Here is a 22,452-nt window from a genome sequence, read left to right as displayed (position 1 = left end):
AGGGCCTCCGCCGGCCCGGCCTCGTGCCGGTGCTCTGGCGGTCGGTTCCTCCGAACTGCGGGTTCGACTCTGATGGCCGGGAGGGTGTGCTGCGCGGGGGTAACCCCGCGGAGCACAGCCTTCCTGCCCGCCCGATATGAAGCGTGACCGAGACGAACCGTCTGACTCAGGTGTCCCACCACGGGTCCCGCGGCGGGACGGAGGTTCCTGGCTGGAACCTCCCCACCTCCGCCGCGGTGCACCCGGCAAACACTGTTTCTCGAACCCTCCACTGTTGCATAGCTGCGGCAATTGGCCTTGCTCTGGTCACCGGTTCCCCCGGGGACCAGTGTTCGGTGGCTCCACATGATATATGGTCGACCCTACTTCATAACATGCTACTCTCATCGAATCAGTTATGGTTCCCTTGATTGCTCAACGTTACTTGGGTGACTGTGACACGTCTAGACCTAATACATGTCAACGAACGCTGACCTTCGGTGAAGTTCCGTGTTTCGTGCATTTATCAGATCCAAAACCCATGCGGTGTGCTCTCCGGGGCGCCCTGGGACCTTGGTGACTCTAGATAACCTCGCAGGCCCTCGTAGCGACCACGGGTAACGGAGAACCATGGTTTGATTCGGGAGAGGGAGCCTTACAACCGGTTACCATGGTATAGGGTTGACCGTACTTCATCACAGGCTACCCGTACCAACCACATATGCTTGTCTGCAAAGAGTGAACTGCCTGGTCCTGCCCTGGTGTTCCTCTACGGCTAGTGTCCAGCCGTCAGCTGTGCTATCAGCAAATTTGACCCGCCATCGGAGGGCCTCCTCCCCGGGTCCACATGCCGGTGCTGGACGGTCGGACTAATAATATTTTACAGGGCTCAGGGGTCTGCTCCTGGAGCGGCCTGCCATCGGAGGGCCTCCACCTCCACCGGCTCGGCCTCGTGCCGGTGCTCTGGCGGTCGGTTCCTCCGAACTGCGGGTTCGACTCTGATGGCTCTGGGTAAAACAATCCATTTATTTCCGCCTGCTTTCCATCAGCACCCGCCAGTCATTTCAAACGGTTTCAAATCGTTTTTTCACTTTTACAAACAGCTTTCTGCCCTGGAAATTATATCTAATCATTATTACCGTCATGGAGGAGCTGCAGGAACACTTTACCCGCCTTCTAAACACTTATTCCTGGCTAAAACAATCAATTTATTTCCGCCAGGGTCACAGCCTGCTGCTGCTGCTGCTGCTGCTGCTGCTGCTGCTGCTGCTGCTGCTCTCCCTCCCTATATTCACAGCAATCTTACCCAGCTTTCACACACTAATTCCTGGGTAAGAACGCCATGTACATCTCCCTGGATGAAATGGACATATGCTCCCTATATTCACAGCAATCTTACCCAGCCTTCACACACTAATTCCTGGGTAATAAAGCCATGTGCACACTGTATTCACATCGATTTTACCCATGTTTCACACACTAATTCCTGGGTAAGAAAGCCACCCTGTACGCGTCGTCAAATGTGGATGAAATGGACAGATTCCTGTACATTTCATGCACTTTTAATGGGAGTCGTAATATAAGTGTGAAATAGCCTGTTTAATCCGATTTTGAGCACTCTTTTCCCCGCATAAACTAGTTTAAATCACCGTTAAACACTTATTTAAAATGTCTATTTAATGGACTTCCCGCTATGCATTAAAGTCCGTGATCTGGACACACTACCCTGTTCACTTGGCGGACCGCGGCCGGTAGTAAATGTCCACCCAGTGTACCCACCAGTCCCTAGAGTATGTAAGGGAAACTTCTGTAGCAATGGAGAGTCAGGACTCAGAGAGACACGAGGAGAGTTGGAGCTTTGATGTCAAACACTGGTGGTTTATTACAAGTATCGGCCGGAGAATTTCACATCACAAGTCACAGCAACCAGAGGTTCTGACTGCACGGTGGGTTGCCACATCAATTCTGCCCAGCCTCTCTCTCTCTTGATAGACCTTTTAACAGAGAGTTAATCAACATATTGGGGGAGATAACGTAAACATCTGGGAACACTGGAGATATCCCCAACATCTGGAGACACTGAATCACTTGACTGACCCAGGCTAGAAGCCAGCGTTCCCACTATCATAAACCATTTGTGACCGATAGTTGCCCGGTCATAAAACTGATATCAACATTATAGCTGAGGCCTCTCATTCCTTAAGACAGATAACAGAGTCAGGGTTGGTCATAAACGTCAACAGGCAGAACAGGTTAGACTCCTTGGAGAAAGGAGAATGAATCCCCAACACAGTACATTTGAGATTTTGAAAGACTTTCCAAAGTTAAAATGTAAAAAATATTCAGGAATTATTCTCCGAAAAATTGTATTAAATGAAAAATGTGCCTAAATGAGGAAATTAAATGAAAATGTAGGACTCATCAAAGTACATTTTGTTTGACAAAACACCTGGAAAATACACCTTTCCTTTAAAAGAGTTTGGGACAATGACACAGAATGATTCCCTGTTCACACATTCACATTATTTTAACTATCAACTGTCTGGGAGCAAATATCAACACTTTTATTTTGTATTTAACATGCAGTTAGTTTTTCACTTTGCTAATGTGCTTTTAGCAAAATAATGAATAAACAAAAGCAGATATAACATGTTTTTAATGTGTAGATACCACACACTCCATGGACTTTTCTACCTATTTCTTTACAGCAATATACAACATTAAAAGCATAATAACAACAGATTTATTTTTTTAAATTAACGGTAATTAATAAAAGATTAATCTCCCAGTAAAATCTCTATAAAAAGTAGAGACCTCTGACAGGAGAGGAAGACGAGTTGAATGCTAGAAAATGTACAATAGCGCTTGATTTGCGAAAAAATGTTTACACGATATTCTTACTAAATATATTTTGACCTGACGAGAAGAACGACAAGCTTCTTTTTGTGAAGAACATTTAAAATGTTTGTTAATATTGTTTATATTTATTTGTGTGGTCAGAAAACACAGCTGGATAAGATCTGATTATAGGACAATGTCAAATATTCTAAAAGAAATGTATGTAAGTGTTAAAGTTTACAATTTTGTATTGTGTCCTACTGTACCTCTGTGAAATACCTGCATTGAATATTAGATTGTTATTACTATTTTTATATCGTATTGGCCGGAATAAATTATGAGTTTTCTCTAAATTAAATTTGAAAAAGTTGTGTTTTATTTAGAGCCGGGACTCGATTAAAAAAATTAATCTAATTAATTAGAGGCTTTGTAATTAATTAATTGAAATTAATCGCATTTTTAATCAAATATACATATTTGATCTGAGAACAGTGAGAAGCCATTTTCACATGGATTTTACTCCACGTGGTCTACAGTCGAGTGCAATCCAGTGAGCCAGGGAGTTGGTTATTTTCTCAGACGTGGACTTACTTATCCTGGCCCTGAAACCAGTCATCTGGTTGATTGTGGGTTGAGTCAGGGTGTGGTTCCTTGCACTCGGAGTCGGGCTAACGTCCACGCTAGCTGCTACATGCTTTGCATTTAGGTGATACTTTAGGCTTGATGAGCTGCGGTGATATGCAAATTCTTTTTTGCATAATTTGCACACAACCGTGCTCTTGTCGACGCTTCCATCCGTCCGTTTTTCAAAACAAAATGTCCCATCCACGGGGCCGACCAAAGCGGTCTCATCAGCTTGTTCGTTCATGTTTGACTATTGTTCACCGTGGTTTGTTGTTGTTTGAAGTCCCATGCTGAAGTCATGAACGTTAGTTGGTGCTCCAGTATAATCGGTACGCCTGAAACTCATCCAGTGAGAAACGTTCCGCTGTGCAAAAATAAGTGTGATTAAAGTGCGATTAAAATGCGTTAATTTTTTTAATGCGTTAATTTTTTTAACGCGTTAATTTTTGCGTAATTAATTAATCTTAATTAACGCGTTAAAGTCCCGGCCCTAATTTTATTACATTAAGAGGAATAGCGTTTCACAGCAGTGTACATTCTTTGTACTGTTGCACTGAATTGTGGGATATCTGTAGCTTCAAAGGGATATCAGATGTTTTGTGGGATTTTATGAAGCAGCAAAACTTATTTTAAACATTAACAATTGTGTGTACTATTCCTTTAAATATCTTCACTGTATTTCCTGTCACACAGCACACTTTATTTATTCAAAATGTATGAAAACTCAACTATATTTTAACAAATGTGTAAATATAAATGCAATTGTCATTATGTGTACAGTGCTATGGCAATACTGTACGTCATTATGCCAATAAAGAAATCAATTTGAGTAAAGGTCTGATCTTTTAATAATTAAAAACATATTTTGTGTTTCACTTTTACAAGCAAAAAGGCTTTTAACATTATGACTCTTCATGTGAAAACTTCCGTATATTCAGGCCAATATGGTTAACTTTTAGATTTTAAAACTATCCTGTAAGTTACCCTAGAGGTTTAGGGGATACGAAACACAGTGGTGTTATCAAATTTAAAACATATAATTAATAAATGGGTGAAATAATACACCCACATGACACCTAAGGTCAAAAGAGCTTTATTTAACAGCTGGTCTTATGTCTGTGATCCCTCCTGTTGTTCATTGATAAGCCTGAAACATGCACTTGTCAAGGTTCAGTAGCCATCAATCATCTTAAGATAAGATATACTTTATTGATCCCAAGTTGGGAAATGTTTTTGTTACAGCAGATTCTGATTAATGATGTGAAATATAAACAACCAGACTTTAGTTACACCTGAGTCGAATTCAGGGAAGGTGATTGTCAAATGCCAAAATTAACTATGCAATATATTGGACGTTAAGTACTTTGTCAGACTTCATATTTATCTGTGGATAACCCCAACGTTTTTTTCTTATTCAAAAGAAGACCTTAACTTAAAGTATACTTTAATGTTTAGATAAAGCCTTATTAGTGTGTCTGTTTTGCACATCCTCCTGTTAATATCTTTGGACGTCCTGCACTAAGCTGTTTTATTGTAGAGATCACTACAGTATCTTCTTGATATTTTCAATTGTGTATGTAGGCTACTCATAATATTTAAATGTTTTCATCAAATAAAACGTATTCAACAACTAAATGTAATAACATGCTTTAACCACTAGGCGGTGTGGGTTAAAAAACCAGTGGTGTAGTTAATAAAACATAATAATATCAAACATAATATGACTATTAACTTTATTGTGAAATTAAAAGAGAACGGTAAAGGAAAATACAGTTTCAGTCTCTCGATTTGAAGATTATGCATTGCACCATGAACCTGTATAGACCTGTAACAGTCAACTGCATGAGGAGCTGGAAAGGTAGTAAATAATATCTTTAAAAACAACAAAAAAATCCATTTCTATCAGCTGTGCACCATTATGGTGTAAATATAACCTATCTACCAATTGGATCAAATATAAAAGTCAGCCGAATTAGTGTTGATACTGCAAGGAGACGTATTGTGTGAAAAGAAATGGAAGATGTTTTTTAATTGCTGATATATTTATGATCCACGTCACGTATTCAGTTTTGGCGGCATCTCTTCCAGTTTGTCAAAAGGTCTTCTCATCAGGGCTCTATAAATAAATATCTACGGCAGATATGTAATATTTAATGCAGCCGAACCGTGTATTACAATGCCGTTATGTGATGACTTCCAAAGAGAAAAGCAAGAACACTCGGAATAAAGTATTATTTATTTTATGTTTTTCCGATTTCATATCTTATAAACACCATGTCCCGACATGCATTGCAGCTAAAACAATTGATGTTTTAGCCTATCAAAACATGTTAAGAAATTGAGTTTAACACCCCAAGCCTAAAATAACTATTTTAAGTGCTTTTTTTAATGCAGGAATTGAATTGCCAAGATACAATGGAACAAAAATTCAGTTTGTGAGGGAAGATATGCAGAGTTCCTGCTGTCCTGATGTCAATGAGGAGCTCGTTCCACCATTCATTCCCACTGACACTTTCCCTCAGCCACAACGCAGACTCTATGCGTTACATTAATGCACATAATGTACACAATATCAGGTCTTTTTTTATTATTACTGCACATATTTTATTCCATTCTATTTCAATGTAAATACTGCTATCTTTTATTTGACTATATTTTTATTATTTTTAATGTCATTATAGTTTTCTTAAAATAGTTCTCTATGTGTTTTTTATTTTTGTTTTACTTTTCATGTATGTACCACGACACCAAGTTAAATTCCTCCTACTGTACGTGTCAGCCTACCTGATGATAAACCTGATTGTTTTTGGGGGGAACCTGGGTCCCATTCACAGTGATGGAGCAGCAATCTGATTGGCTGATGCCGAGTGAAGTGCACGAGCTGGAGTTGAACCGAGCCCAGCACCAGTGTCTTGAAGTGGATTGTTGCATTAACCGGCAGCAGAGATGGCAAAAGTCCACACATTCTTTACTCGAGTAGAAGTACAGATACTCGTGTTTAAAAATACTAAGTAGTCTACTGACTAAACTTCTGTACTTAAGTAAAAGTAAGGAAGTATGGGCTTTGAAGTGTACTTCAGTAAAAAGTACCCATAGCTAGCAGCTGTTTTAAAGAGTACCTGACCTCCCTTTATATTAATAGAACAATAATGTCATTGTTAGCTAATGAATGTTTCCATGCTGAACAACGGCAACATGACAACGTTTCCATTGGTCCCTCTTCTTTAGAGAAGACCAGGAAGTGATGGATACACGGATCGTGTTCAAATCAATAGGCCCGCAATGACTCTAAATCAGGGGTGCCCAACCAGTCGATCGCGAGATGTGTCTAAAAATAGAACAACAATATTCAGTGTTATCGTTAATGTCCTATAACATAAACTTCCTGTGCCAGAATAATGCACTTGAACGCATCAAAGCTTTGTGATTGGCCGGCATGACCCCATATGTCGGGGCGTGGCTGGTGGGCAGTGGGCACTAGTTTGCTGACATTGTCCGTGTCAACAGGTATGGAGCTAATTTCCTGCCATAACTCCACAAACAAACTAAACAGGTTTTCCAAATGCCTCATGATTCACTAACAAACACAATGTGGTAAACACCTGTTCAGTTTGTTTGTGGAGTTATGGCAGGAAATTAGCTCCATAACACGTAGGGAGAGCCGGACGAAAGTAACGTGATTTTATCCGAGCCCAAACAACTTTGAGCGGCCAAATTACGTCAGCATTATCAGCATTCAATAACAGACCTACTAAATATCAGGTTTAACTGTCAGGAGTCCGTGTCTCTCCCCCACACTCACAGATAATAACATTCGATATGAACTGAAGAGCCGCATGAAACTGGGCAAAGAGCCGCATGCGGCTCGAGAGCCGCAGGTTGGCCACCCCTGCCCTAGATCTAGTCCAGGGGTGTCAAACTCAATTTCATCGCGGGCCACATTAGAATTATGGTTGCACTCAAAGGGCCGGTGGTAACTTTAAAACTATATAAATATACATAGATAAATATACATAATAAATATGAAATAATTTATATTTTAACAATATTTCCTCTGCATTGGATTATTATCGGATAGGGTAATAACTTCATAATTAACTACGTCTGAAAGCAGAAGTCTAGGGCAAATCATTGCAAGTCTCTTTATTGTGCATGTCACAAAATGAGATGCATTGTGGGACATGTAGTTTATGGGCAACGTTCTCCTGTAAAGCGGCATGTAACATTATAATAAACTTAATATATTCTTTGCAAGCTCTTGTGGGCCACATAAAATGAAGTGGCGGGCCAGATTTGGCCCCCGGGCCTTGAGTTTGACACCCCTGGCCTAGAACAACCTCAACCTATACAAGTAACCTCGTAAGCCATGCTACTGATGTTGGACAGTTTTTCAGTGGGTGCACAATAAACGGCAAAATACAAATGAATGAAAATAAATAGCAAAATAATCGATCAACGCTCTCTGTCTAATATGTTCGCTAGCTGTTAGTGTTGTTGCATAGCAACCACCTCGCACTATGTTTCGTGCAGAAGGCAACGGAGGGACTATTTTATTTTGAACATCATTATTTACTATAAAAAAATATTTAAATTGGAGTATGTATTTTTATTTCATATTGCCATACTTTGTTAACCGTTTTATAAAAGTAATGGCTGTTTTTAATTAGGTATAATGACCATATACCACGGCCTGTCGTGAGCTATTGCTTAATTATATATTATATGACTGTCTTATAACTATTGATGCATTCATGTGTCTATTATGTTAATGTTGCAGCTGGTAAAGGGTAAGATAACATTATTTACGGACAGCTAAATATCTTTTAGTCCTTTACCTGCCCACAAATGAGTATATTTACTCTACTACTATTATATAGTATACTCAAGTAAAGTCATGTACCTCAAAGATGTACCAAAGAAAAGTCCTTGAGTAAATTAACTTTCCATTACTTTGGGTACACAGGTACACATACAAATAAAGAAGAAAACAAAAAAGCAAACGGTATCATTTGAAATAACATATTTGAAATGATACACAGTTGCGTTTAGTTGCCTTTGTATTCCTAATGTTTTTAATAGTGGTGCCATATTGCTTTAAGTCTTTGTAAAATAAGATACTGATTCTCTTATAATCAATTATGTGATGATAATATTGAATATTGCATAGATGCCATTTGTGGCCACAGGGGGCGCTCATCAGCAAAGGTCAAAGCATAGACAAAGGGATAGGGTTACAGGGTGTGTGTGTGTGTGTGTGTGTGTGTGTGTGTGTGTGTGTGTGTGTGTGTGTGTGTGTGTGTGTGTGTGTGTGTGTTTCCTTACGTTACAGTGTGTTATCTGATCCTCTTCTCTTTTCCTCCGTGAAAAGCAGCTCAGCAGCAGGAACAACAGAGGTAAATGAAGATATTTAACACTTATTTTATTAAATTGTTCTTTAATGGGATTGTAGCCGCAGCGCTACATCTGTTTTCATTAGTTAAGTGTTTGCTTATTTTACTTATTTTTCTTTTAATCATGAAAGAGATCAGTGTGTTTCTTTTTGCTATTTTCCTGTGAAGGCGTTTTTGTTGTATTAGTTTTCTAAAGATCCCTTGTTTATGAGATTACAAGATGAAGACCTTCAGATATTATGTTTGGTTTCTGAAACATTGCTTTCTTGTCATCTCTATTTAAAGGTGGGGTAGGTAAGTTTGAGAAACCGGCTCGAGATACACTTTTTGTTATATTCCATGGAATGCTCTTAACATCCCGATAGCAATGAATATCTGAAGTGCTTTGACAAAACATCCATAACAAATATCATCTGTGGAAGCCGTGGCGCTGTAAAAAGCTCGACCAATCATCTGAGCCAGCTAAAGTAACTGGATGGCCTACCTGCCTGTCAGCCTTCCATCTGTGCACAAACTTACCTCGTGCCCTCATTGGTCATGTGCGCGTTCGTGTGTGTTGGGGGAGGGGCTCTGAGAGGAAGTGGCAGATTTGTTCCGGCTGTGTATTTTCAAATTCTAGCGCACTCGAGCTGGTTTCTCAAACTTACCTACCCCACCTTTAAGTAATACTTGAATGTCATTTACTTTAGATTTAAAGAAAACAATCCTGTTATCTAAATGTTAGGATGATGACATGGCCAATCAGACTCAGAATCAGGTTTATTATCAGGTTAAGAAATTGAGACTAAGCTAACTCTTTAAAGTGCTTTTTTTGTTTTGTATATCCGGGTTTTAGGACGCGTCACTGCACCACTCTATTTGACTTGGTGTTGTGGTGCATACATAAAAATAAAACAAAAATTAAAAACAGAGATAGAAAACTATTTGAAGAAAACTATAATAAAAAAGCATTGAGCATATGAACGGAGGCGTGCGGCGCAGTGGGTTGTGCGTAGGTGTTCGGATCAGAGGGTCACAGGTTCGAACCCCCCTGCAGTCAGCATGTCGTTGTGTCCCTGGGACACTTCACCCCAAATTGCTCCTGTGGGGATTGCCCACAGTATTGAGTATGTAAGTCGCTTTGGATAAAAGCGTCTAATAAGTAACGTAATGTAATGTAATGGATGGATTCATGGATTGTTGGGATTGGAAAACAATGTCCACCAATCCCAACACGCCTTTAAATTTAGTCTCATAAAGATGGAAGTAGATATCAAATGGTGTCTAAATGTCACACAGAGTTGCTAAGTGAAGCTTTCTGGCAGGAGATGCTGACGACACAGAGCCAGAACTGCTACAGAGAGCAGATCCAGAAGGAGATGTTGACCCGTTTGTCCTGGAAGAAACGCTACAGCCACCTGTACCCCTCCAACGATCCCCAAAACATCAGCACCGAGGGGACTAATCTGCCCGGCAACACGCAGTGAGCTTTGAATTATGTAAAACTGATCTAGTTATTGTTGGACATATGTACATTGTTTATTACATAGGTACAGTGCAATTTGATGAATATCAGTATAAAATACAACAACAGAAACCTAACCTCAGGTCAAGTGTTTTTTTAATCCTCAAATCTACAATGTGAAGATCCTCCTCTCTCAAGAACACATTACACATACTTAAATACAGGAACATTATAAACATAGTTTTTATTGTTTTTCAATGGAGGAGTATTTTAGTAGGTTGACCCTGAAGGCAGCATCTCCCTGGTTCATTCACAGAATGGGATTCAGAGATTTGACTGGGAAACATTCCAACTCTCTTCAGCCCGTGTTAACCACAGACCTTATTTCAGGCTCAGACAAAGGAACCCAAAGTGCTAAAATGTTTTTTTCATTTTCGGGTTTTATATTTGAGTGAGCTCAACATGGGTAATTGAAAAACAAATGTTGAAGTTAAGCATTGTGTAAAAGTGTCACTTGATACTTAGAGAGGTTGGATGAAGATTTCTAGGTTTCTAACACCTCGAAACTTCTGGGGCAAACATTAGCAGCGTATGTTAGCACACTATTATCTAACGTTAGCACTTTTATGCTATGCTAGCTACTGAATGTATAAACATGCTGTATATGCTTTGTAATGAAAAGTAAAGTTCAACTCTGCTTTACAGATCAAATCGTTAACTGTTTCACTAAAAAAGTATGGTTTCATAAAATGGATATAAAGCTTTGGGTTTTCAAACAGTTTAGAGGTAGAGATGTGACTGGGAAACTTTGCAAAAAATCTCTTATTTCAGGCTCAGACAAAGGAACCCAAAGTGCTAAAATGCTTTCTCATTTTCGGGTTTTATGTTTTAGTGGGCCAGTCCTGAAAATTGTTAATTGCAGATGTAAGTATAATGGACACTTCTTGGTTAAACCTCTCGTGTTTCTGCTTCATTTACTAGGGCTGTCCTGCCTCCTGTCACCAGGACAAGCAAGAAGCAGAGCGACCTTCCTCTTCCTCCTCTTCCTCCTCTTCCTCCTCCTCCTCCTCCTCCTCCTCCTCATCTCCCTCCTCCTGAGATCTCTCCGGAGGGGGTGGGTCTTCCCAATGTCTCCCCCCTCATGAGGCCAGTCTCTCCAAACACCAGAAACGCTCTCTACCAGGACTCATCACACCACGTATGAATAAAAGTTTGGGTGTTTCAAGAGTGGTTAAATTGGGTTTTTCTCCATAGTCAGTGTATGAGGTTGAGCCATGTTCTGCTGTGGGTATATTTTAGACTCCTAAAGCAGTTCAAGTGAACGTTGTACTTATAGGAAATGTTCCCCTCTTTACCTTAAAATAATGGACTTTGTTATCTACTGTATGCTCTATTCAAATCAACCGTGGTCCATGGAGAGAAACTGTCATTTGACCTTGCAGGACACAGGGATTCAAGATTCAAGGCTTTATTGTCATTTGTACATTAGCTACAGTGTAGATATGTCAATGGCAATCTTAGTTCACAGGCTCCTCAAACAATGCAACATATATATAGGACATCTAACAAATAAAACAGATAAAATAGTGCAAGTAAATACAAATAAAATAGATGGTTAGTTTGTGTTATTCTGTAACGTTGGTGTCCTCCGCAGGGTAAAGGGCGCCGCCTGTACCTGCAGAGACGAGGAAACATCCGACCCGAGGAGAAGTTTGACTTTCCTCTGCTCTCGTCCTGGGAGTACGGCTGGAGGCTGGGTGAGTTAAAGAGGACATATCCTGCTGATGTTCAGGTGTATATCAGTGTCTGATACAGTATGACTTTAGCCGTTGCACTCCATTTAAATGCACAAACGCCTTTATGACACAATACAAGGAAGGGACAGCCCCAAAAAGCATGTGCTCTATGGCATCAAATGACCGTCAAAGTAAGATAAGATAAGATGGACCTTTATTAATCCACGTGGGGAAATACAGTAGTTGTTATTCTGACAGTTTGACCACTATGAAAATGTTGCTCCAAACCCTGGCACACTTTCCGGGAATTTGCTTATTCCTCAGAAGGAGGGTTGAAGAGGAAAAAGATATTGTTCAATGAAAGACATTTAAAAAACATATTGATGCTACAGATTAAAAACTAGTCTGTCACATTTTGGATGAAACTGTCCAAATCTAAGTTTATATCTGTGTTTATTTGAGTTGAAACCAATATACATTAAACTTAGGAACACATATTAGGATAAGATAAGATAAAATGGAGCTTTATTAATCCCTGTGGGGAAACTCAGGAGTTTAAACAGCAACAGGGTAAGAATGAAAAACATGGCAGTGTTTATATCGAGCGGTCACCACATTTTCTCTGTATCCTCTTAGATATTCCCTCCACATTAACGCTGTCTGACTTCCTGCAGGCGACTACACTCTGGATTACAAAACTCCATCCCGCGCCAAATCCTCCGTGGTGAAGAGCACCTTCTACGCCAGGAACGGTGTGTTCAGCAGCCCGTCAGCCAGCGACTCACTGGGCTGAAGTTCAGCCTCCAGACACCAGGGGGCGCTCTTTAATGAGAGAGGACATGCTTTTATGTTATAAACCCCATGTTCCCACAGTTCATATCATTTTGTGATTTGGGGTATTGTTAGCCATTTCCAGATCATGGCATGTTCTTCGGGGCTAAATTGCATGTTATCTGTGAGAATTGACCTTCCATTAAGTCCCGCCCCTCGAATGCAGACTGGCCAATCATAACACAGCATTAGTCAGCACTGAGGGTCCGACAATTACATCTCCCTCCTTCCTTACTCCTTGTTTTGCAGATTTTAAGTTAGTTGAAATACCCAGAGAGGTTAGGTGAAGACTTTTAATACCTAAAAACTTTTGGGGCAAACGTTAGCAGAGTATGTTAGCACATTATTATCTAACGTTAGCACTGTTATGCTATGCTAGCTATGCTGTATATGCTTTTGAATGACTGAAAAGGTAAATAAAGACCCTGCTTTACAGATCAAATCATTAACTGGTGTTTTGCACAGAAAAACAAAGTATTGTTTTGGGATATTTAAAGTACGGTTTCATAAAATGAATATAAAGCCTCTATTTGGGTTTCCAAATGAAGTTTAGAATGTCAGAAAAATCCTGACTTTTTAAATAAAATGACTATAGAATTAATGAAGTAGGCTTTTTCAGCTACAGTATATTAAAATTGTACTAACATTCAGCAGTTTTCTTGTTTGTTTTACCAAGCTTTTTAAACTTCATAAGATTATTTATTTGATGTATGATTGATACGATTCAAAAAGACTACTGTTAACAACTTAACAATTACATATCCTTGTGGTAGAGACGATCCTCTACTTCCTGTTTCTGTTTGTGTTCGACCACACGGCTGTAAGGTTAAACGTCCTCTCACCTGATCCTGTGTGATGGATAATGAACGAGCTGCTGGCCTCGAATCAGTCAGAGAGAAGAACACCTGATCCCTCAGAGTTTTTAATTAGTGAGCCACTCGAGGAAATGCTACACACCACAACAATAAATATTTTATCACTGATCTGTCGTATCCTCCTTACGCTTCTGCCTGTTTTATTTATTTACAAAATAAAGTGTTTATTTGACTTTTTAACCACATATTTTTCTAATGCAGGACAAGGCTCTGTAAATATAAAGCTTGTGTTCAGGTCTTTAAAACGTTCTTATATGTGATATAATTATAACATTTATTTGTAGAATAGTAAACCAAATTCTAAAAAGTATAATTTAATTGACTTTTCTCCTTAGAAATTAATACAAACCAAAATATAGACCAACTGTAACCCCTTAAAATCATGAAAATGTACGATGAATGTAGGAAATGATGGACGATTGTACCTTTAGCTATTAGAAAGGAAGATCCAATGGGTATTACAACAACAACAACAACACACATCATTCGTAGTTAAGTGCTAACACACACACACAAAAACATTCTTTAAAGCAACAGTGTCTTTATTAATTCTGCTGATCTTTGCACACATTTCATGTAATAGCTGTAAATGTCCTCTATTAGAAGTTTGATATTTTATAAATGTTGTGGCTCAGATGCCGGTGGGGGAGATCAGGAATCCGGTGAAGGTGTGGCTGGTGCTGTCCATCTTCGTCACCAAGCTGTTGTACCTGGTCGCCTGCAGAGACACGGTGTCTCCGACCTTCAGGTCCAGCACCGCAGAGCCGGAGGTCACCAGGAAACCCTCGGACGTGTCGCACAGCGTCATGTGATCCTCACTGTTCTTCATCATTTTCACACACACCTACAAGTGATCATACAAGTGGTGGAAGAAGTACTCAAAACAAAGCCTTCTCATATACATTATCCTAAGTTAAATTGGGTGCATTGTTTCTGATAGCAGCGTTCCTGATAGGCCCGTGGGTTTAAAGCCAGCCTACATTTCAGATATTTCAGATATCATCATATCGGACGCAAATCTGGATCAGCTCCGTTGTAGCCCCGTTTTTAGAGATTTGGGTACGAAGGAAAAGAGAGAGGGTTTTATTTTCTGACACTTTGTGAGTTCCCTGACACACCGGGACACATATCTACGTATAAAAGACATCATAAAGTGCATTTTGCATTATAGGAGACCTTTAAAGTGTGCAACAATGGGTGGATAAAGAGTGCTCCTTAAGATGACACAGATTATTCAAGGGTGTCAGGACCTTATATCGATTTTAACCGATTATAATAGGATAGAGTTGGACCAAGTATTCAAAAACATTGCAGTATTAGAGCTACGGTAGGACCTAAACCTAAAATATTGGCAACCATAATATAGTGGATTGAAAGTATAAAAAGCAGTATTGAAGAAGTATGAAAAAGAAAAAGTACTACAACTTTAAAATGTAAGTGTTTTTCAAACACTTTCGCGGCTCTTGAGGACAAAATGAAGCAAATCAAAAGAACTCACTCTGCTCTTTGCTGAAAAGTGATAACTGAAGAAATAGATTCCTTTGATGGCACATGTGAACGTCCCGTTGTTCAATTCCTCTCCACGAAACTGCTCATCCAGCTCAGGCAAAATCTGGCTGTGGGAAGAGTTTAACTGTTAAATGTTCCTATTAGGATTGTACCACTCTTTGTATCCTTTACACATATATTATTTATTTAGTTACTTTAGTTAAAAAGGTGGCCTTTAAGCAAATAAAAACTATTAATCACAGTCTCCCTCATAAACTTGTTTCACTATAATTACATTACATAACATTTATTTCCCTGAATGTAAACGTTAGCAGCACTGACCGGTTGAAGTCGATGGTATTGTCGAGTTCTGGGGTTTGAGATATCACCCGTTTGTAGGAGAAGAAAGATATCTGCTGGTTGGAAGGGTTGAAGGGTCTTCCTTTCTCCCCGTGTCGGCCTGGGTTTCCAGAATGTCCAGGAAGACCCACGTCCCCCTTCAGGCCGGGGCGTCCTGGGGGGCCCCCGAGACCCAGAAACCCCTTCTGGCCCCTGATAGGCTGTCCTGCCTCACCTGATCATCCAGAGAAACGTCGGTCAAGATTCAAATTTCAAGGCTTTATTCAGTCAAAATACTTATGTTTTATTTGAGAAACATTTAGCAATAAAAATGTGAGAAAATAAAAAAGATATTGAAAAATATTCTTAATTTTTTCCAGAAAACTTTAATATACTGAAAAGTCATTTGTTTAAATCTCTCCCAAATTGCAACTTAAATATAAAGTTTATTTGTCAAATTTTAAAACAATGAGTGAAAATGTACCAGCTCAGTAAAATTTAAGAAAACATTTCAGTAAACGTATACAGTCAGATCTCCAGAAGAAAAACAATAATTAACATCAAATGTTTCTGAAGTCTCTGTCTCAGCTCACCAGCGTCTCCCTTTTCTCCCACTGGCCCGTCCATGCCGTTGGGTCCATGGCTGCCCGGTATCCCCGGGATCCCATTGGCGCAGGATTGTGAGACGACCAGAGAGATGTGGAGCAGGAGCAGAAACACTGCAGTACCGCAGCTCAGCCACCGGGGGGCCTGAACAGAACACACACACACACACACACACACACACACACACACACACACACACACACACACACACACACACACACACACACACACACACACACACACACACACACACACACACACACACACACACACACACTTGTTTTTGCTACTTAGGAGGACTACCGAAAATATGGGAACGTGTAATGAAAATCTTTTTTCAGTAGTTTTGACATTAGATTTGGGTATCTGAAGTGCCAACATCCCACACGTTGTGAAATAAGTGACCTCAAGTTGTTATTTGGGGTCAAAACCTGATATTTAACAATTACATATTTGTGTGGTCGTGCAATTACATTTGGGTATCTGAAGTGCCCACAAGATATCATGAATGTAATTTTAAAATAAATTAATTGCTAAAGAAAATAGATTTCTTCATATGGTACAAATTAGATTATTGCTAGATAAGACATAGACAACGGTCCTAAATCTGCTTCTACAATAAAACAAATAATACTTTGTTCAAAATACCATGACATAAAACTGTCCACTTCTCTATCACCAATGCTGCTGTCCGAATAAGTGATTTTCTCGCTCTATGTCTACATGCAAATGTTTTTATTTTATTTTATAGAACGCAAAAGTCTCACCATTTGTAGATAAAGCAGTCCCTCGTCTTGTGGTGGAGTGATACGCTGACGGAGAGCGGAGATGTTTCAGCTTCAGTCCGGAGAAATAAACAGGAAGTGAAACAGTTCAATGGCGCATGCTCTGTTGGAATTTATATATTTTTAGGATGCTATACTTCTAGTAATACAATTACAAAAAGTTCATATATATGTAAGTTTCAGGTATTTGCGTATTTCATACTCCACAGTTTTTTAGGTAATATACTTTTCACTGACACAAATGTTTCTGAAGTGTGTAATACTTTGAAGATTAGGATATTTCACACTAGAAATATGTTGTAAAATATGCATTTCAAAACATAAAGAAAACATAAAATCGTTCAGGTTTGCTCAACTTTGACCATCTAAATAGGTTAAATGCTTATTGGTGCATCTGGGGTAATAAACACATGGTACGATAGAGGTTGCGTTAACCGAATATTTTCTGTCTATGACGGATTTTTTTTAACAATGACGGACAAATCTGAAAGCAGTCCGTCATTTTGACAGATTAGAACAAACTCGGAACAGCGCCACAGTTTCCCCGCAGCGAGGCTACGGTGTTATGCCGTGTTATGCGTGCCCTCCAAAAGGGCATTTTTTGTGAGTTTTGGCTTTACGCTGTGCACGCTCCCGCGAAGTGCAGCAGCCATGCATAACACGGCACATGTGAACTGTCCCCCCCTCCCCCCCCGTTGACAGTTCACGAGCATGCTTCCCCCCCGTCAGAGTTGTGTAAAGGCCGACGGGTAATTCTGGATTTTGACAGAAGTTTTACGATCCTGTCCGTCCGACGGACAGCGGAAAAGTCTAGCGCAACCTCATAAAGCACAGTGTAAATATAGGCTACCTAATGGCAAGTTAAAGGGTTACATTATTATTATTCCACTAGTAGTGTTCATGCTTTAAGATATATGTGTATATTGTAGCTGGTTAAGGTGGAGTTCATATCACAACTCGCTAAATTTGCTGTATTTTTGTTTAAACTTCACTTTCTGTTCCTGTTAACCTGTAATTACACATATTTAATTTGTCTGACAAAGCAAATCATCCATCAGAGGAAGTGAAACACTTAAACAAGAAGTCAGGAAAATCTCCCATGATAAAGAAGTGATGATGCAGCATTGTTGAATCTTTCTGATTAAAAAACCATGTTCTCAGATTAATATTTTGTTCTGATTTTTAATCTGAACTTCCTGTTTCTATCTCTGTTTTACTGGCAGTGTTTTTTAAGGCTCTTTACCCGAATCTACATGTCAGTATCTGTTCCACAAAATATGAAATGTTGTCAACGTGCCCATCGACAAAGAGCTGATCTACAGTAAATGTATTATAGTGACATCCTGTCAAATATACCAATTCTTCATTCTCAGATCCTCTTTAATTTTCTTGCATTTTGTAAATGTTATGTTTTCTTTTTGCGCAAGTTTCAATTGACAATCTGATACATTGTTTTTAACCATATCGGGACTATAGATTAAAGAAAAGGAAGCGGGCAAATGTCAAATATGTTCTTTTATTTCAAATAGAATAGACATTAGACTTGAAAATGCATCACGTTTCAGCCTTGGAGTTTAAATCTGTTAATAATGAGGAATGAGGAGGGCTGTTTGTATGTCCGTCCTGCAGGTCAGTGGGAGTGCAGCAGGAAGCCGGAGAAGATGCTGTATCCTTGCTGTTTTCCTGTCATCCCTCTGTAGTCTTTAGTCTCCAGCCAAACCTCCTGATCCCTCGACAGGTAGACCGCCAAGCTGCCCGCCGTCACCTGGAGGGGAAATCAGGAAGTACTTTAATGTATTTAGACAGAGGTGGGAAGTAGTGGAGTACAAGTACTACTTTTTCTGGTATCAGTACTTTATTCCACTACTTGTTTTTCTGATGACTTTTTACTTTTACTTCTTACATGTTGAACCCAAATACCTGTACTTTCTACTTCTTACATGTTGAACACAAATACCTGTACTTTCTACTTCTTACATGTTGAACACAAATACCTGTACTTTCTACTTCTTACATGTTGAACACAAATACCTGTACTTTCTACTTCTTACATGTTGAACACAAATACCTGTACTTTCTACTTCTTACATGTTGAACTCAAATACCTGTACTTTCTACTTCTTACATGTTGAACCCAAATACCTGTACTTTCTACTTCTTACATGTTGAACACAAATACCTGTACTTTCTACTTCTTACATGTTGAACACAAATACCTGTACTTTCTACTTCTTACATGTTGAACACAAATACCTGTACTTTCTACTTATTACACGTTGAACACAAATAACTGCACTTTCTACTTCTTACATGTTGAACTCAAATACCTGTACTTTGTACTTCTTACATGTTGAACACAAATACCTGTACTTTCTACTTCTTACATGTTGAACCCAAATAACTGTACTTTCTACTTCTTACATGTTGAACACAAATACCTGTACTTTCTACTTCTTACATGTTGAACACAAATACCTGTACTTTCTACTTCTTACATGTTGAACCCAAATAACTGTACTTTCTACTTCTTACATGTTGAACACAAATACCTGTACTTTCTACTTCTTACATGTTGAACACAAATACCTGTACTTTCTACTTCTTAAATGTGGAACACAAATACCTGTACTTTCTACTTCTTACATGTTGAACCCAAATAACTGTACTTTCTACTTCTTACATGTTGAACACAAATACCTGTACTTTCTACTTCTTACATGTTGAACAAAAATACCTGTACTTTCTACTTCTTAAATGTTGATCACAAATACCTGTACTTTCTACTTCTTACATGTTGAACACAAATACCTGTACTTTCTACTTCTTAAATGTTGAACTCAAATACCTGTACTTTCTACTTCTTACATGTTGAACACAAATACCTGTACTTTCTACTTCTTACATGTTGAACACAAATACCTGTACTTTCTACTTCTTACATGTTGAACCCAAATACCTGTACTTTCTACTTCTCACATGTTGAACTCAAATACCGGTACTTTCTACTTCTTTTATTATTCTTTAGAGTCACTGCGTGCCTATTGATTGGAACACGATCTGTGTATCCATCACTTCCTGGTCTTCTCTAAAGGCCCTGTCACACTGTCCCGAAATTGACACCCGATGGACACACGAATATGGAATTGTGAATTTCGCACGAAGATGGCCCCGAACCACACACGAAGGCAACATTTACATTACATTTAAGACATACAACTGCAACGAAAGTACCAAAAACAATTATGTTACAGTACTATGATACTGTACTGATATCTTCAGACTTTGTTCTTTACTTTATCCGTCTTTTTATGTAGAAAATATTACGATTTCTCCGTAATGTTGTTTCCATAACAACAACAATTTCCTGTCAACTGTCCTTCAAAATAATATATTATATCCTTTTTAGTTTCACAGAACACAAATTGGGTTATTTACATAATATATTTACATGATTTTGTTGTGCAATAAAACAACCAGATGGACACACGATAAAGGAAATGTTCAAATTCGGCTGTGATCGTAGCAACATCGGGCCATTCGTGAGGGCATCTTAAGCCATCGTATGACCGCTGGCGGAGTTTCTCGGGCTCCGGCAGCAACTTCGTGAGCGGAGGCAAAATCTTTGGCATGCCAAACAATTGCCGAAGGACCTTGCGAAGGTTCATTTTCGTGTTGAATTCGTGTGTCAATTTTGCCCTTCGTAAGGCCATCGTGAGGGCATCTTGTTATCCTCGGTGCCATCGGGCATTCGCCCCGATCAGAGTGAATGTGAATGCACCGATGATAACACGAAGATGACACGATTTGACAAGATGCCCTCATGAGTGCCTTACGAAGTTGCCGCTCACGAAGTTGCTGCCGGAGCCTGAGAAACTCCACCGGCGGTCATACGATGGCTTAGATGCCCTCACGAACGGCCCGATGTTGCTACGATCACAGCCGAATTTGAACATTTCCTTTATCGTGTGTCCATCGGGTGTCCATTTCGGGACAGTGTGACAGGGCCTTAAAGGAGAGGGACCAATGGAAACGTTGTCATGTTGCCGTTGTTCAGCATGGAAACATTCATTAGCTAACAATTACATTATTGTTATATTGATATAAAGGGAGGTCAGGTACTCTTTAAACAGCTGCTAGTTATGGGTACTTTTTACTGAAGTACATTTCAAAGCCTCTTTACTTTGACTTGAGTAAAGAAGTTTAGTCAGTACTTCTACTTTCACCAGAGTATTTTTAAACACGAGTATCTGTACTTCTACTTGAGTAAAGGATGTGGGTACTTTTGCCATCTCTGCATTTAGAATCACAGGATGCATCTTTTTGCAGAGCTTGACACCAAAAAAATGAACTAATTACATTCACTAATGTTCTGTACTTTAACAAGATGTTGACAAACTGTTGCTCTCATCTTATCTTATGAGGTCGACATTGCTGCTACTTATAACCATTTTTTTAATAGGGTGTGATTGGTTGACCCAAAATATGAAACAAGAAAACAAGTAATTTTTTTCCTTTGCTTAACAAACTCTATTAAATGTTCATCCCTTATTCTCTGAGTCTAAGATGCCCTGTGAGCAACTTGTATGTCGTTTTAACAGTAGGTGGGAACTCTTAGAAAACCTCAAAACGTTGCATAAATCTGTAATATATTATATTATATATATATTGTTTTATACCTGTCTCCTCGTGCGGCGATGATCACAGAACGATGCCAGCAGAACTTGGTCGCGCTTCATCAGCACACACAGTTTTTCATCCAAGGAGGCGTGATACACAAAGTAGTACGTCCCTGACACCCGACACCTAAAACACACAAACTTGATTAAACTTATGGAACATTTTAACCCTGCAAGCTTGAAAAATGGCTTGCACTCCAATGAGGATTGGGGTAGGTTTGTTTGTTTGTAAGTAGGATTACTGGAAAACTACCAGTCCAATTTCATGAAACTTGTTAAAATGGAGAAGCTTAGTCCAAGGAAGCACCCATTACATTTTGAACCAAGACAAAATGGTCTTAGATTAATCAGAAATCGGTTCCTGACTGGGATTTTCCCAAAACAGCTGTAGTAAATTCATGACACCTCAAACACACAAACTTGATTAACTCACTAAAGACTGGTTGTTTTTCTAATCTGGTTTCGCAGCTTGGAAATGCATACCAACAGCAACGTTTGGACCAACACTTTGAGAAACGCTGGTCTAGACTGAATGTCAACAGTAATTGAATGTCAAGAATCTTTCACAGAAATGTTCCCTAGACGATGAATCCTATTTACTTTCACCTGACTCCTTCTGTAGTGCCATCATGAAGTTGATATTTGTTTATTTTTGTATAAAATGTCCTAACAATGCTCAGAGGGATTGCAATTGCATTTGATTCAGACATTAAGGCTTATCATTTGGGTGAGGATTAGCGTTACTCAATTGTATTTGTTGTATTCATTTATTTAACAGGGACAGTGCAAATTAATCAACATTTCTTTAAATGTGCAAGAGGCTATTTTTCATCTGTAGTCC

At 39.2% G+C, this 22,452-nt stretch overlaps 2 protein-coding genes across 2 annotated transcripts in view; both read right to left on the bottom strand.

The window, feature by feature from the left end:
* Positions 1-14,238: 14,238 nt before the first annotated feature.
* Positions 14,239-17,009, bottom strand: LOC117446272 (complement C1q subcomponent subunit B-like). The gene is made up of 5 exons (XM_034082362.2): positions 16,918-17,009; positions 16,138-16,294; positions 15,548-15,779; positions 15,216-15,333; positions 14,239-14,561 (listed from the first exon to the last, which is right to left on the bottom strand). Exons 1-5 carry the CDS (start codon positions 16,918-16,920, stop codon positions 14,349-14,351), a joined length of 723 nt encoding a protein of 240 aa, XP_033938253.1. The 5' UTR covers positions 16,921-17,009; the 3' UTR covers positions 14,239-14,348.
* Positions 17,010-18,432: 1,423 nt separating this feature from the next.
* Positions 18,433-22,452, bottom strand: part of LOC117446271 (complement C1q subcomponent subunit C-like) — a 9,058-nt gene continuing 5,038 nt past the window's right edge. Inside the window, exons 6-7 of the mRNA XM_034082361.1 lie at positions 21,612-21,738; positions 18,433-18,700 (exon numbers count right to left, since the gene is read on the bottom strand). Coding sequence (XP_033938252.1) covers positions 18,566-18,700; positions 21,612-21,738 — 262 coding nt within the window. The 3' untranslated portion in view covers positions 18,433-18,565. The remainder of the gene's footprint in view (positions 18,701-21,611; positions 21,739-22,452) is intronic.

Source organism: Pseudochaenichthys georgianus, chromosome 5, assembly GCF_902827115.2.
Source record: "Pseudochaenichthys georgianus chromosome 5, fPseGeo1.2, whole genome shotgun sequence".
Taxonomy (NCBI): Eukaryota; Metazoa; Chordata; class Actinopteri; order Perciformes; family Channichthyidae; genus Pseudochaenichthys; species Pseudochaenichthys georgianus.
The sequence above is the reverse complement of the archived record's forward strand: the minus strand, read 5'-3'. Positions and strand labels throughout refer to the sequence as shown.